This window comes from Manis pentadactyla, chromosome 2, assembly GCF_030020395.1.
Source record: "Manis pentadactyla isolate mManPen7 chromosome 2, mManPen7.hap1, whole genome shotgun sequence".
NCBI lineage: Eukaryota > Metazoa > Chordata > Mammalia > Pholidota > Manidae > Manis > Manis pentadactyla.
This window is the reverse complement of record NC_080020.1, coordinates 210,032,113-210,049,592: the sequence shown is the minus strand read 5'-3', so window position 1 is coordinate 210,049,592 and position 17,480 is coordinate 210,032,113. Positions and strand designations below refer to the sequence as shown.

At 37.5% G+C, this 17,480-nt stretch overlaps 1 protein-coding gene across 3 annotated transcripts in view; it reads left to right on the top strand.

The window, feature by feature from the left end:
* Positions 1–15,516, top strand: part of TTC27 (tetratricopeptide repeat domain 27) — a 181,059-nt gene extending 165,543 nt beyond the window's left edge. For all 3 annotated transcript variants that reach the window (XM_057497287.1, XM_036931612.2, XM_036931611.2), the window contains 4 exons: positions 6,620–6,817; positions 8,131–8,242; positions 12,146–12,246; positions 15,297–15,516. In XM_057497287.1, coding sequence (XP_057353270.1) covers positions 6,620–6,817; positions 8,131–8,242; positions 12,146–12,246; positions 15,297–15,419 — 534 coding nt within the window. In that variant the 3' untranslated portion in view covers positions 15,420–15,516. The remainder of the gene's footprint in view (positions 1–6,619; positions 6,818–8,130; positions 8,243–12,145; positions 12,247–15,296) is intronic.
* The last annotated feature ends 1,964 nt before the right edge of the window (positions 15,517–17,480 follow it).

Sequence of the window (17,480 nt, the reverse complement as noted above, 5' to 3'; positions counted from 1 at the left end):
GGAAGCAACCTAAATGTCCATCAATAGATGAATGGATAAAGAAGATGTGGTACATATACACAATGGAATACTACTCAGCCATAAGAAAAGGGCAAATCCAATCATTTGCAGCAACATGGATGGAGCTGGAGAGTATTATGCTCAGTGAAACAAGCCAAGCGGAGAAAGAGAAATACCAAATGATTTCACTTATCTGTGGAATATAAGAACAAAGGAAAAACTGAAGGAACAAAACAGCACTAGAATCACAGAACTCAAGAATGGACTAACAGGTACCAAAGGGAAAGGGACTGGGGAGGATGGGTGGGTAGGGAGGGATAAGGGGGGAGAAGTAGGGGGGTATTAAGATTAACATACATGGGGGGGTAGGAGAAAAGGGAGGGCTGTATAACACAGAGAAGACAAGTAGTGATTCTACAACATTTTGCTATGCTGATGGACAGTGACTGTAAAGGGGTTTATAGGGGAGACCTGGTATAGGGGAGAGCGTAGTAAACATAATATTCGTCATGTAAGTGTAGATTAGTGATACCAAAAACAAAGCAAAAAAAAAAAAAAAAAAGGGCAGTTCCTGTGTGGTAACCTCCAACGAGTTCTACACAAGGGTATAAAGGGCATATAAAAGTGTAGGCAAAGGGTCTGTTTGTGTTTATACAGAGGATCAAAGCCTAATTGGGCTACCCCGAAAATGAACTAAGATATGATATGAAAAAGAACTTCCAACATCTGCACTCTCTGGAAGACTCATGCCAGAAGATGATCATCAAAAAACCCCAACAAAGATCCACGCACTGCTACAGCTGTAGATGCACTCATCCCACCAGTTCCTGGACTTGCCATGGGAATGAGGAAGGAGATATCTAAGCTGGCCTGTGCATACAGTAAAACAACAAATTTGACTGGATCTATACTATTGGAACTCTACCAAGAATTTGGAGAAGTGCAAATTGTAGCGCTCCAAACTCTTACAACTACAGACTATTTACTGTTAAAAGAACATATGGCATGTGAACAGTCCCCAGGAATGGGTTGTTTTAATTTGTCTGATTTCTCTCAGACTGTTCAAGTTCAGTTGGACAATATCCACCATATCATAGATAAGTTTTCACAAATGCCTAAGGTGCCTTAATGGTTTTCTTGGTTTCACTGGAGATGGCTGGTAATTACAGATATGCTTTGGTTATGTAACTATACTCCTATTATATTAATGTGTGTGCGCAATTTAAGTAGTAGCTTAAAACCTATATATGCTGAAGTTACTCTACAAGAAGATATGTCAAAGAAATAATCAATCTTCCCATGTTTTCTTCCATCTGCTACTTCTATAGCTTTTCTTCTTCCTTCCTAATTACAACCTTTAAATAGAATTCGTGCCTCATATCAAATTTACCGAGTATCATAACTCCTCCAAGTGGTAAAGATACCTCAAGACAAATGCTGGGCATAGAAGCCACAGGGCATAAATATGCAAAGAAGTAAAAAGCTAACCTTTTCAAACAATAAGGCTTCCCTCTCACTTACCAACTTCACATTTCCCTGTATGGCCCCGGAAGATGACTGGTTAGCCAGAGACGGGTAAGAGTCCTCAAGGGAGGAACAACCTAAGACAGGCACAGTCGCAGGGGGGCCATCAGGTGAGAAATTGGGGATCAACAGAGGTGAGGCTTAGAACCTCACCCCCCCTGTTCTGAGAGAAATCTTCTGCATACGTGGATGTTTTATTGCCCTTGTCTAGCTTGGATTAACACATAGTCTACAGGCACACACCTGATCATCTACATTTGCTCTCTTACAACACTAAACTATGTTTTATACCTTTATCTTGTATCTACCTACCACTTCAGCATTTTATTAAAAATAATAATAATAAAGAGAGAAATGTGGTATCCACATATAAATCAAGTATAAAAACCAAATGAGTATTCATGTTTGAACTGACTGTTTATAGTTCATAATGCATGAGCAAAACCGAAAGTTTCTGTGATGACTGCCCTTGTACTGTTCACTATGTAACTTATTCATTATGTAAGAATTTGTTCTACATGTAAGAACTTGTTTGTTATGCCTCAGAAGATTGGAGACTGACAAAAATTAGGCTTGGGGTGGATTAATGATTGTGCATTGAGCATTGACTCCCCTATACAGAATTTTATTGTCGTTAACAACCATTTGATCAATAAATATGAGAGATGCCCTCACAAAAAAAAAAAAAAAAAAAAAGAACAGACTTCCAATGGTAAAATAAATAAGTAACCGGGATGTAATGTATAGCATAAGCAATATAGTCAAGATATTGTAACAGCTTGGTAGGGTGATAGCTGGAACCTAGAATTATGTATATAAATGTTCTACCACTGTGTTGTACACTTGAAACTAATGTAATGTAATACTGTGCGTCAACTACCCTTCAATAAAAAATAATTATTAAAAAAAAAAAAAGGGGATAATAATAACGTCCCTGCTTCCTAAGGTTGCTGTGAGAACTAATGAACACAGGTGGATCATGTGCTTAGCACATAGCAGGAGCTCACCGAAGCGGCAGTAGGCAGGTATGGAGGACTGATACCATGGCAGTGGATTCTGTTTTTCTTTAGGTCTGTTTTGAAGCACAAGGAAATATAGGGGTATCCAGTGAGTGGGCCAAGAGTGAGTTTGCTTTCTGCTTCTGATGGAGTAAAGAAGTTGAGGATTGATGATAATCGTAATAGTTTATAGGTTTATATTGATTTATAGTCTTAAAAGCTCCTTACATGTGTGTTGACTGCTTGATAACAACAGTTCTGTGATGTAGCAGACAGAAGACAGAAGGTTACTGCTATTTACCAACTTCCTAGTTTCTCACCCATATTAATGGCGCACTTCAACAACTGGTGATACATATCTTCCTCTCCACTGTATATCTAGCTGTTCTTGAATACATGGTGTTTGCATAGATGGTACATCTAGTCATTTGGACTTAAATTTCTTTGTCCTTTTCTTAATTCCATATGAACAACCAATCCAAGTGGCCATATCTTGGATCCTGTTTCCTCAAGATTTTTACCTCTACATTCTTAAATGTCAGTATTCTACTTTTCAGCCACTTATTGTATACTTAGTAATTTACAGTTTTAACTAGTTATTGCTGATTCAAATACCCATAGCAGTTTACCCATTTTTACTGGATTTACAATGGATTAAAGTGTGTACATGTTTAAATTTTTGTTTGCACTTTTGGTGATGCAAGAGAGTGTATTTCTGGTAAACATCATAGACTGCAAGAGGGAATTACATTTTTTTTTGGTGATTAATCAAATATTCTACTGCAATAGCTTTTGCCCCTTTTAAGTTATAGATCTCTGTTTTCTAAAGAAGGGTTAAATACATGTTAGTTGTTTTTTAGTCAGTCTAGATAATTATAACATGATTTTTCTCACTAGTTAATGGAAGAAAAATAGTTGATATCAGTAAATATAAAATTACTCTAATAATTTTAAAAATAATTCTACCCCTCTAAACTACTTTTTAAGATTACGTATTAGCTCCATTTGTTAATGTACTTTAACAACCATTTTTTTTCCTTCAGTTCATGGGGCTTTCTTAATTCCATGAAAGAATTTTTAAATTTTTTGTTAAAATACAGTATACCTATAGAAAAGTATACAGCTAATAAGTAAACACATGAATTTTACAAAGGGTACACACCTGTGAACCAGCTCCCAGAGCTTGGGTCACATCATCATCATCAGCCCCCCCCCAAGGCCCCCACTGTCCCCCTTAGTCACTGCCCTTCCCCTACCCCCACAGATGCCAAGGACATAATTTTAAAGTAAAATCTAATAAATGAATATTCCTGTTGCCTTTATTTGTTTCATCCTTGCCAATCTTTGAGTGTATTTATTCTTGTTTTTTTCTCCATTTTAAATTAAATTTTTATGTCATAAAATAACACATATAGTTTGACAAGTTAAGTAGTAGCAAAAGGCTTAGATCAAAATACAGCGATTTCCTGCTATATATGTCTCCCTAGTCCTCAAGATCCTTCTCCCCAGAAGTGTTTTAGTATTTCTTTGCCATGTGCCGTTTCCAAACTTCATAATAATTGTTATATACTACTATGCCTAAATCAAATTAGGTGTAATCTGTTGACCTCTTATTATAATGAATGAGGACTTAACTCTTTTATACCAGCATTTCCTCTACTTCCCTTGTTTCCCCAATATATTTACATTACATTTTTTGGTTAAGTGAATATTCTCCGTTAACATTTTTTTCCTGTACAAGTAATATTCAGAATGGATATTATAGGATACTGTGATTGGAGTTTTGCGCTTTTTTTGTGTGATGTTAATAATTTTCTTGGTTTTCATATTTTTCTCTCTGTTTGTAATCTTCTTGTGTAAAATCATGATCTCTTCTGCCCTCCTTGTTCTGCTTTAGTTCTGAACACAATCATTGCCAAATCCAGAGGAAATCTTCTAGTCCTGATCTTTCTCTTTCCCTGGTTTCCATGACATCACCTTCTCCCACCTTTCTAAGCTCTCCTTTTTAGTGCATAGACCTCTATTCATTAAATGCTCTGCTCCTTAAGGCTGATTCCTACCACCATCTCTTTAGGCACTTCCTTAAACATTTACATTTCCCTGTACAGATCCCCAGACCACCCACACTCTTCACCAACTTTCCTCCCTCAAACACCAGCACTTGCAGGTCTGCATTTTTCTTGGAAAGAAGGCCAAAAGTTTTCTCTCCCACATTGTCTTCTCTTGTAGGTGAAGTGTGGGGATGGGATGTTGGGTTAACTGTAAGATCCCAGAAAAATCAAAGTATTTTAATAATTTAGTATGCTTCATATGTACATGTTAGTAACTATTTTAAAAACCATCCCTTTGAGAACATGTTAATTCTTGAAATGTTTACAGTATGATCACTTGAAACAAATAGTGCACATTCATATAATTTCTTCTGCATTGTTACTTGCAGATTTAAAACCATGAGAGGGTTTGTAATATGAATGTCATTACTTTCAGATTTAAAACTCTACATGTAATATGAATTTATAAGCAAAGATAACATTGTCCAAATAAGAAAGAAAAAGCACAGTTAAATATTCTCCTGTCTACTTTAATCACTGTATATAATTTGGACCATGAGCCTGAGCTCACATTCCCAAAAGCATTCACAGTCCAGAGGAGCCTCAGGTCAGAATGCTCTAGGGGGACAGAGCAAGGTGTCACTCTGCTTGCATTTCTCTTAGCAACACTTTTTGAAAAGGTGTGTTCATTCAGTCTGTCTTCACAAGTATTTATTGAGTCAATGCTGTGTGCCAGATGCTGTGTTAAACACTGGTGATACCAGATGATGAAATGTGTCTTCTCCCTGAAGTTCAGAGTAAGAATAATGGTGAGGCACCCTATCTGTTAGAACCTTGCCATGTAAAGTGTGCTCTGTTGATCATCAGAATCAGCATCACCTGGGAGCTCGGTAGAAATCCAACTCTCAGTCCAAGATGGAGGGACATCTCCATCTAGGATCCTGCATCTCTAGTGAGCTTCTGGGTGATGACAATGCTGTCAGGCCCTGGGCTGCTCTGAGTAGTAAGGTGTTCGAGCACTCTCCTCGAACTTTCGGAAAGAAGGCCAAAAGTTCTTTAGGTGCATCCAGGTGCCCTTTGCTGCCCCCCACTCCCCCACAGCAGGGGATGATTGAGGATGCACTTTCTGTGTCCCCAGGAAGCTGCCTTGAGATACACAGCCTCATATAGATATGACAGATGTGCCTTGTCATAATAATTTAACCTACTGTGGGGCCGACATAACCCACCTAACAGCATCTGGGGTAGAATGTGTAAAGACCAGTGAAACCAAGAAGTTGCTAAATGGTGAGCTGACCTGGGCTATTTAGAAGAAAAAGATACTTTGTGGGTACCTTGCATGCCCAGTGCAAATGCATTAGCAGTTTATCAGTTAACAGTGTGGAAGGACTAGGACCTCTTTGAGTAGAATTGGAATATTATCATAGCAGTGCAGGTGAAAAATAATGAGGCCTAACATAATGCAGGAGAGGCTGGATTTAGGACTTACTAGGAGTGTTGAATCCAATTGGTTACATGTGGCCGAAATAGGAGAGAAGAGAATCTAGGTTGGCACTCAGGTTATTGACTCTGAGACTTTAGGAAGAAGAGGGATCTGGGATTTATATTTCACTCTTGGATAGATGGAGTGTGAGTGTTGCTGGGACATGCCCGGGAGGTGTACAGTCCTGTGGGTCTGGAGAGGAGTCTGGCCAGAGCCACACTGACACTGTCAGAGTAGATGTGGTAACATATTTGAAGCTGCAGGAGTGGACCACATCATTCAGAGAGAGCCCTCAGTGTAAGAAGACAGGAGCATCAAGTATGGGGCCTGTGGAAGAAGAGCCCTCCAGGGAGCCTCCAAAGGCTCCAGAGAGGCAGTCAGCAGCATGCGATTCTAGAGGTGGTCCAGGATGGCCTGACTTGTAGCTTTAAAAAGCCTAAGGGTGATATTATAGCAGGGGTCTCAGAGCTTTCACTGCCGTTATCGGCGATGAGGGTGAGGGCAGCCCTTTGTTATTGTCTGGTGATTTCTAGCTCACCAGTTTCTTCTGGGTCTTTTTTAAGGTTCTTAGAATTCTGGTGAGGGCAGTGATTGATGGGATGACTGATCAGAGCGGAGGTAATGCAACCAGCCTCAAAGGAAAGCTGCAGGAGTTACTTGGCAGAGTAACTTCAAGAGTGACAAGTGATGGAGAAATCTGGAGGCTGTATGCCCAACTATACGGAAATGGGCAGAGTGAAAAGCCAGATGAAAATGAAAAGGTAAGTCCTTCAATCTTCCTGGGCTCCGTCTCTTGTCTGACCTCATGTGTAGTGGATCTGTTTGTTTTGATGGTTGGAGGAAGAGTTTAATAATTTGACAGATAAGATTAATATGCTCAAGTTTTCAGTTTTGATTGAGAATCCTTAACATAAACACTTTGAATTGAGAGAACACGTTAAGACTTGTAAGCATTCATCTTCTTTCTTTCCATGAGTTTTTCTATATAATTAAGACCCTGCCAAAGGGTCTCTCTAAGCTGCCAACCCTCCTGGAGCTCCAGCAGACTGCTGGCTCCCATTACTTACTCCGCACCCCTTTCTGCAGGCTCATTGCTGAAGACTACAAACAGTATACTGGGCACAAGGATGAAGGAGTATTTAGATCTGAGATGGGACCTGTGAAGGTAAAAAGAAAAAGGAACTAGATAAGAATATTGGAGAGCTTTTAAAATCTTAACATAAAATGCTTTATAGAGGTTACCCTGTCCCTTTCTCACAAGGGCAGTAGAGCATCAGTTACACTCAAGCTCAGCCTGTGGCCTCTTATCTTAGAATTTAAAGGAGCCTCCAGGAGTTGCCACGGTTGGTATAATTATTTTGTGGTCTTTTGAAAACATCCACAACAAATCAAATATACTCCTGGTGTGAGTTTGGAATTAGCCACACACAGTCCAGCTAATCTGTGGGGTTCTTAACCATTCTTTCCTCCCTCGGTCCTCCCAGCTGGCTCCTACCATGGTGTGGTCAGCCTAGAGAGCACATCCTCACACACATGCACGCACACACTCCTACTTTCCGTCCCTGCACTTCTTCTGAATTATGTACTCCCTTGCATATATGGAATTAAGGGTATTCAATTCTCCCATCTGTGAATTTTCCCTCAAGAATACACAAGGATAGGGTTATGAAAGAGAGTGTTTTAAACTTCTATGAGTTTACACACCTCTCATTAATTCTGTAGTTTTCACCAAGTTCACACCTCATTCTCTAAACTTGTCTCTTGCCGTCAAGCTAATGACTACAAATGGTAAGGAAAAGCGTATACTTTTTACAGAGTTCCAAAGTTGGCATTTATATTTTTTGTTGGAGGGAAGTGTTTCTATCCAGATACATTCATTTGATATCTTTTAATTGCTTCTTGCTGTTAGGTGTGCATCTGTATCCCTTTTTTGATGAGAATAATAGAGACTGTACTGCATAACATAGATGCTCGTTTTTCAAGTTGGAATTAGTGCCATATGACTTCCAGGAAGCAGAGTTTGAAATATGAATTTTACTTGTTATTCTGAATGTTGTTCTTTTTCTTTCCTCAGGCATTCCAGTATCTCTCTAAGGCATACAAGTGTGACACACAGTCCAGTTGCTGGGATAAAGACATTACATCATTTAAGGAAGTGGTTCAGAAAGCCTTAGGACTTGCACATGGTATTTGATGTAACGTTTGATGGTCATGCCATATTTTAGTGTACTCTTATTAATAAGAAAAAGTATTAGGTCAAAAGTAAAGTTCCACTATGAATAATTTCAGATTATTTCATTATATTGAAATTACTATATTTAATTTAGCAAACATTTATGGAGCAACTACTATGTGGTAGGCACTTTGGAACAATAAGAAGAAATAGGTTAGAGTTGAGATGCTGTTTGAATAAATGATAGGTATTAGAAACTTTAGAGATGTGAAATAACTTTACAGCTGTGTTTTATCTTCACATTACACAGTCTGTGTCGATTATATACTTCTAAAGGGAATCTGTTAACTTTTCCTGACTCATATTCTTCCTTAGAAATAAGATATTTAGTAAAAAAAAAAAAAAAAATACATAGATTTCTGGAGCACATGGCAGTATACAAAGAACAACGGCATATATACAAAAGAAAAAAAAAATACAATCCTTATGTTTGAGAAATTTACTGGGTGATATTTGAGGGATGGATAGAATAACTTTATATATAAAGTTTATAACAGAATTACCTATTAGGTAAATATATTCCAGGTAAAGGCTGCTTTTAATTATTTGCATTAATGAAAAATACACCAGTTAAATTTCATAATTTTGTATTTATATTTGAATATGGATGTGTGTCATGCCTTGGGAATGCAGTTCAAATAAAGTAATGAAGCCACAGTGTTAAGAACTGAATACCAAGGGCTGTGAGCTTGTTCTAAAGTCCTCCTCTAACTTTTTCTGCAACTAATAGTTACAGCAAATAGGGAGCCCAAGAAGGACAATAAAGAGGGCAGAACTTTGGAATCAAGGAGACTTTAACTGGAGAATCAGCTCTACCACATTCTTGCTAGGTATTTTGGGTAAATTAAGTTCTCTGAGCCTTAGTTTCCTCATCAATAATATGGAGATAATTTCTGCCTATGGTTGTTATTAAGAATAAATAAAAACATATTTAAACACTTAACAGTATCTTATGCATAGTTTAATGTTAATCCATCACCTTCTCACCCCCACCCTATTCCTTCTGGGGTAGAGATCAGAGCTGTATAATAAGGGACTCAAAACTACAAAGAGAAAAATGAAGAATAAGAATAGAGTTTGACTTGCCTCTAAAGAAGTCACAGAATGTTCAAATAATTTAGAAATGTGCATAGTTAATAATTCTACTTATGGCCTTTGGTTATCATTGACAAAAGGATATAAAATCCAATTTCCTGGGCTATCTACCACTTGACAGATAAAGTAGAAGTGCTAAATTCTCTATAGCTGAGTTTTCAGTAGAAAAGTTGAGGTAATTGCTGATAGAGCAGTGGAAGTTTAGGGTGGCTAGAATTTATGTGGCTTGTGTGGCCTCATGATGGGTGGGCTGAGATAGAGTCAGTCCCATGTAGTACCATGTTTGGGGAAACCCATGCTAACGTATATTATGTACATAATTGTAGCAGGGTCCAATTTACTTTGAAGAATTTATCTTATCTACCTCAACTTGCCAACCATAAACATTTCTGTTAACAGCTGGCTCTATAACAGCAAAGCCAAGATATTTACTGTAATCACTAAGTGGGTATTAAGCCTGTCAAATATAAATATGCAGGTTAAAGAAATACTGTAGGAACAGTCTTCACTTTGCATATTAAGTTGGTTTTAAACTATTTTTGGCACTTTTGTCATCAGGGCAGTACTTGGAGAAAAACAAGTGTCTACTAAGTTGCCCTTTGACTTTAATGAGTTATATGTTGCTCCTACAATGTTTTAAGCTTATTTGAATGGATGCTTAGTTTTAATTTCTATTGATATTTTGGATTTATGAAGATAAATATTAACCTTTTCTCTGTTGCTTTTGTATAGCAGTGTTCAACTGAAGAATGAACTGGGTTTCTCTGTTATTCAATTCTCTTTTATGTCTTTCTCTCCAACACTGTTCTCCACCTCACCCAATTCTGAAAAAGAAATATAAAGAAGTTTTACAGAATGCCCATATTCCCTTTTGGGTTGATATTTTTAAGAGTCACCATGTACTTCAGAAAGCTTGATAATACATGCACTCTCTCTATGTAGTGTTCAAGACCTTTCTATAACAATGTTGTCATTGTATACCCATTCTTATTGTCTAAAGGGAATTAATTTACAGTCTGCTGTTTTTCTTTCTGGGAAAGGGTAGGCAAAACCTCCTTCCTTCTTTGCCATCCAGGAATTTAAAAATAATAGTTACGCATTTAAACTAGTCTGCTTGGAGGAAGCACTGTAGCTTCCAGGCTCTCTTGGATTTCCTGATGATTTGAAACAGCAGATTATTGCTCTTTCTCTGCCTCTCTCCCCCTCTCTTCCACCTCCTTGTCCCATTCCCTCTCCCTTTCTTCTTCTGTCTCTCTGTCTCTCTTTTATCTCTCTCTCTCTCTCTCTCTCTCTCTTTTATCTCTCTCTCTCTCTCTCTTTTATCTCTCTCTCTCTCTCTCTCTCTCTCTCTCTCTCTCTCTCTCTCTTCTCTCTTCTCTCTTCTCTCTATCTCAATCTCTAATACTTTTTGGAAATGGGCTTGAGGAAGGGGGACTAATAAAGTGTGTGTCTTTTTGCTGTATTTTTATTTTTCTCAGGATGGAAACAAAGGATTTAAAAAAGAATCACAGCTGTTTCTGGTATAAGTTAATAGGTATTAAACAGCCAAATACCTCAGCCATGGCACTTAGAATTTTCCTCTTCTAAGAGGCACAGATAATCTTATCTCCAGGTTAACTGCCTTTTGAAAGTGAGTTTAACATTGTTGCATACTTTCAACCCTTAGTTGAGAAGTGTCAAAGTCATTATTTTGAAATATGAATGTCAAATCTAATTCTCACCAGCCATGGAAGATATTAATTAATGATGAAACTATTTTGTCAGGCAGACAGCTCCCACCAATTGATGAGAGTTTTCATGCAGAACAATAGTATTTTCTGTCCCTGGCCTATGATCTGGGGTACTAAGTAGACTTTAATTGTTGAATTCTTTAATGTAGTTTTAAAATAGGGTTTGGTTATTGGTCTGTTTGTAGTGAGCATAATTTAGGGGGACAAAACAAAAACAAATCAGTGGAGAGATACCAGGATTATATTTTATAAAGCTCTTCACTCTTTCTTACAAAGCATTAAAAGCTGGGCCTTCTGCTGGGGAGAATTATGCCCTCTTCATAATTCCAGGTTTTAGGAAAATGGTCTCCCCCAGAACATTGGAGTCAGAAATGTTGGGGATGTGTGCCTTCATTTTCCCCCACTCCCTGCTGATGCTGAGCAAGGCTCAGCAGCCTGAGATCCTGGCTGTGACCATGTGCCCTAAATGCAGGCACGTGGGTTGTTCATGTCACTTCTTCCAGAGTGATGTGAACCCTGAGTATGAAAATGTAGGAAGAATTGAGCTATAACTATCTGGCCTGTCACTTCCTTGGGCTAGTGTCACAGGCAGCTGTAGAAGGTCCCTATTTGGAACTTGGTACCATGGGAAGCTACACTGAGATGTCCTACATCTGTTTTCACCTTCTGTGGGCACCTTGTGTTCAGTTAGATTTTGTCTCTCTTTGCTAATTTCAGTAGTCTGTGCACTTGTGTGTGTGTGTGTGTGTGTGTGTGTGTGTGTGTGTGTGCACGGTCTTCCTGACACTGTAACTCATTAGAAATCACCTATTTTCCTCAAAATTCTTCTTTTAGCAATAAAGTATCCTTAAAGAAGTATATAGGGGAAAGTAATGCACATAATTATTTTCCTTTTACCAAAATAAAAGCTTTCCTTATAGAAATATTTCTGAAGTCTGATACTGTAAAATCCTAACTAAAAACTTGTTTTTTCCCTGTAAGTTATCATTACCGATTTTTAGTGAGTGTTTTTCCCCATATTTATCTTCCAGTGGCTATAAAATGCAGTAGAAACAAATCCAGTCCTCAAGAGGCTCAGCAAGCACTTTCTTCAGTTCGACTCAACTTGCAGGGCCTGTTATCTAAAGCAAAGGTGAGAGTGAAACGTGAATTCGTTAGAATTGTCACAGAAAACAGGTCTTCGGTAGCAGCTAACTGCTTTTAAATCTTCTTTCATGTCATGGGTAATTTTAGGCTCACGTTTTGTTTTAGACACCAGCCCCCAGGTAGTTAGTTGTACTAGTGAGGGTATATCTTGCCCAATGGATGGACTACCCTACACGTGGATAACTTAGGGGTCTTTGAAATTAATATTTATAATCTACCCCTTAATACTTTAAGTTAAAACAATGCTCTTCTACTTATTATCACTTTTTCCAAAATGTGGCATATATGCCACTGGGACCACATGGGTTAACTTTTGATTTTAACATACATTTATTTCCTTGCACACAGAAGTATAACCAGCACATCAAACCTACAATGTCATGAATAGCATTGTTTCTCTTACATTTACAGTAGTGTTATAAATTTTCCTTTTAAAATTTTAAGTAAATATAATTAATTTAGAGTTGAATATTAAGTTGATGGTATATGGATTTGACAAAAATTGTTAAGGTCTAGGGTGACTCAGGTTGGACAACTAAAGCATATGCTGTCAGTTTCCAAAATCCAGCCTGTGATGGAGATGCCTGAGAATCACTGAGGGGGCTTTGTTGAAGAGTGGCCTCTGGTCTCCACCTGTGACAGATGACAGATCAGGTCTGGGAGCCTGGGAAATCTGGGTTACAGTTCCTAGATGATTCTTATGTGTAGCCGGATTTGCATTATACCTCTGGAAGCAAAATTTAAAGGACTGTAACTTCTACCACAAAGTGGTTCTGTCTTTTCTAATCTTTACTCTCCTTCGCTATTTAAGCCTGGGTTGCATACTAATTTTACTCCCTTCTGAAAGCAAGTCTGTGGCAAGTGAAGGTCACTTCTGGACACGTGTTAAAACCTTTCCAGGGTGTGCCTTTCTATTAATTGCTTGATTTCTTCAGACCAGGGCATCATTTTTGCCTCTTTTTAGTATTAACTTACTTTAGTGTGCTTGTTAATCTGCATGCTAGATCCAGGTTTCTATAATCTACTTGGGAGGACTGTATTTCCTCCTAGTTTGGCAGCACAGCTTCAGAATTATATGTTCTCAGGAAGCTGCAAGAGCCCTCCCAAAGAAAGTCAAGGTAGCAAGCTTTTTATGTGACTCTCCTTCCCAAATTGGAAGCTAAGTTTCCTAGTTTGGGTTAGATCACTAACCTACCCATGATAGCTTATTTCTTCAGAATATGTTCTGCCAGTTCCCTTATCTCTGAGGTGCAAAGCTTTTTCTTAAGTTATTAATTTTACATAAACCTATACTTATATGATAAATAGTCTTGTCTGTGCAGGTACTGCCCATCCTTCCACATTGTGGAAGATGCCCAAACATTGAAAATGAGGCCTCAGAACATCATCTGTGTTTAGATTTTGTTCTCATTAGATCCCAACTGGCTTATCAAAAATGGGAAAAATCACTTCCTAACACCTCCTTGGAAAATGCTTTTTTGCATATAATATTTGGGAGTCTCTGATTTTGTAGATCACATGCCTCTCCTATTTTTTTTTTTAACAATTTGGTTTGCTCAACTGAATTGCATTACAGAAGGTACTTTTTTAGAACACTTTTAAATATGAAAATGAATTAAGATAACTGTTAAATAGCTTACAATAAGCTTGGTTTATGCAAATCTCTGGTCTTTTCTTGCCAGAAAGGACTCGTGGAAATAAACTCTTAGAGTCTAAAGACTCAGCTAAAGTCATCCAGTCCGTGCTCTGCCAGGACAGAGTATCTCTTTGTCCCTTAGCACACTGTCACTGTATTGCTGCAGAGGGGCGAGAGGCTGTTGCTGAAAATGCTGGAGAACCTGGAGGCAGAACAGGTTTTACCACTTACACTCTTAGGGATCCTCAGCAAATTATTTATTCTTTTTAAGCCTCAGTTACACTCTATTTCCTCCTTACTTTATAGGGGAGCGATGCAGACTCATGATGGTTTGCAAGCATGCAATTCTTAGTAAAAATAAAATAGGCTATGTGAGTCCAAGTTCTTTTCCAAAAAGGTGTTTTCTTTACTGATCACATTGTAGCAGTTGTGTCATTCTGTTATGAAATGCTGTACCAGGTGTGACTATACAGTAATGTGACAAATCTTACATTTTTGAAGTTCTACATTCAAGTGAAAGCTCTTTGCTCCAAAAATCACTTGTGAAACTCTAATCTTATCCCAGTGATTATGCATACCATCTCTCAAAACATTTTTGGGACTCTGTTTTTAAAATAACTGTCAGAATAATTGTCACATGTTGTCATCTATGGTAATGATAGTAAATAGTCATATTTTAATGGTGAATTTAATGTTTGTAAATAAATCATCTAGTCAAGTCTGATGAAAGAAGTATAGTAAGAAGAGTAAATTATTTCTGATTAACACACACACACACACACACACACACACACACACACACACACACGCACGCATACAAAAGATGATCATAAAATCCTGAAGAAGATTTTCTTGGGTGCCTATACTGGATCAGCAGGCAGCTCCTAGAGAGGCATTCCAAAATGGTTCAGCCATGGTAGCATTAGTGAAGTATGTTGCAATATGCCCCTCAAGATAATTCCTTGTTTTGCTTTCACAGAATCTTGATAATCTTTTTTGGCCACTGAGTCCTAAGCCATAATTAATTTTCAAATAATTAGCATAAAGGATCTGCTTTATATAAAATACATTTGTTTTTCCTTGTGTAAACAGTGCATCAATTTGTTTTGATGAATAATGTCTATTCCTCCAAAAATCATCCTATGACATTTAAATGAACAACCAATATTCAAGGCAGCCATTTTGAAGAGCATAGCTCCCTTGAATTTATAGAATCAGGCATGTTACTTGACTCATCAGTTAATTGTTATAGCTTGTACAGTTACTGGATGGTGACCAAAACACTTGCTACCATTGCTGTTACAGTGTGGTGTAATTTTGCAAAGGGAATTTCAGTTCTAACTGTATGTTAAGGGAATTTCCAATTCTTTGGTAATTATGCTTTATTCTTTATGTTGCAGCAACTTTTTACAGATGTGGCAAGTGGAGAAATTTCCATGGAGTTAGCTGATGAAATAGCAACTATAGACACCTTAGTAGTAGAGCTCCGAGACCTATGCAACCAGTTTCTGAATCAGTATTGACCATTGTGGGAACAGCTTCTCAAAAAGATGCTTTCACCTTCTGGAATTTCTCTTATACATGTGTATCTGAAACACAAAATACAGCTTTTTAAATGAATTTCTCTTGTATGACTGTTCTTGTCTTTGTGATCTTTCCAAATGTTTGAAGTTTCTGAAGTACATGAAATAAAGATGTTCCTATTTCTTTAGGTTAAGTTAGAGTTGAATTTAGTATTTTTATTATTATTAATATATTTCAACACAAAGAGCAAAAAAATATATAGTTTTCTGTTTAGCATAGGGTTCATTATTTTCTCAGCCTGAAATGAATTAGCTCATTCTTTGGAAAAACTTAGTCTAAATAGGGGGGGGGAGAAAAACTTAAAAAACCCCACACACTACAAGTTTGTAGAATTATTAGATTTGGCTGCTTTATTATCCAAAAGTGATAAAAGATTACATTTAGTGATGGAAACCTTTACACTTCTTGAGTTTTTGTATTTGCACCAGAAGGATAGAGGCTTGGCTTAGTTAGAAATGTGGGCATGGTTTAGTTCTAAATCAAGAAAATGAAAGAAAAAAATGGCATAACCCCAATTTTGAATCAACCATTAGCCACTAGTAACCAGGCTGACTCTCATCATTGTGTATACTGCCAGCCCTAAAGATGGCTGTTTAATAAGGTTATTAAGAGTGAAAACAGCTATAAATGGTGCCATATTACAAAAATGCCGAAGTAAAATGCTTGCTTAGTAATGTCTGTGGAAACATTGAAGGCAGCAGCTGAGCTTAATCATCTTACTACAAAAGTCATAGTGAGGAATTCTAAAGTCTGGCTTGGGTTGCTGAATTTTGGTCCCGTGCATAAGTCATTTGAACCTTGCTTTTTTCCATGTTCTTATTTATAAAATGTGAATAATTTTCAATCATTGCTTCTTTGTGAGTTTCAACTGTCTTTTAAATTTACAAATACATAATCTACAAATATAAGTATTATGAACTTTAATTAAAAAATAATATTTAAAGCAACAAATGCTGATGAGGTTGCAGAGAAAGGGGAACCCTCCTACACCGTTGGTGGGAATGTTAATTAGTTCTACCACTGTGGAAAGCAATATAGAGGTTCCTCAAAACACTAAAAATAGAAATACCATTTGACCCAAGAATTCCATTCTTAGGAATTTACCCAAAAACAAGATACCTGATTCAAAGACATATGCACCCATATGTTTATCGCAGCACAAGATATGGAAGCAACCTAAGTGTCCATCAGTGGATGAATGGATAAAGAAGAAGATGTGGTACATATATACAATGGAATATTATTCAGCCATAAGAAGAAGACAAATCCTACCATCTGCAACAGCATGGATGGACTAGAGGGTATTATGCTCAGTGAAATAAGTCAGGCAGAGAAAGACAAGTACCAAATGATTTCCCTCATTTGTGGAGTACAATAACAAAGCAAAACTGAAGGAACAAAACAGCAGCAGACTCACAGACTGAAAAAAGGGACTAGCATTTACCAAAGGGGAAGGGTGAGGAAGGGTGGAAGGGGAGGGAGGGAGAAGGGGATTAAGGGTTATTATGATTAGCACACATAATGTCGGGGGGTCACGGGGAAGGCAGTACAGCATGGAGAAGACAAGTATGACTCCGTAGCATCTTACTACACTGATAGACAGTGACTGCAGTGGGGTGTGGGGGTAGTTGATAACATGGGTGAATGTTGTGACCACAATGTTGCTCATGTGAAACCTTCATAAGATTGTGTATCAATGATACCTTAATTAAAAAAAATATTTAAAGGGTCTAAAGAGATACAAACTTCCAATTATAAAATAAATATGTCATAGGAATGAAAAGTACATCATAGAATATATAGACAATAACATTTTAAGAACTTTGTATGGTGACAGCAACTACACTTACTGTGTGTGATAAGTACTTTGTAAGGTATATAATTGGAAAATTACTGTGTTGTATACCTGAAACTAGTATAATTACATGTCAACTATGCTTAAATTTTTTAAAAACCCAGAAAAGAAATTTTTAGCAACTTTCATCACTGAATTTTGGTTA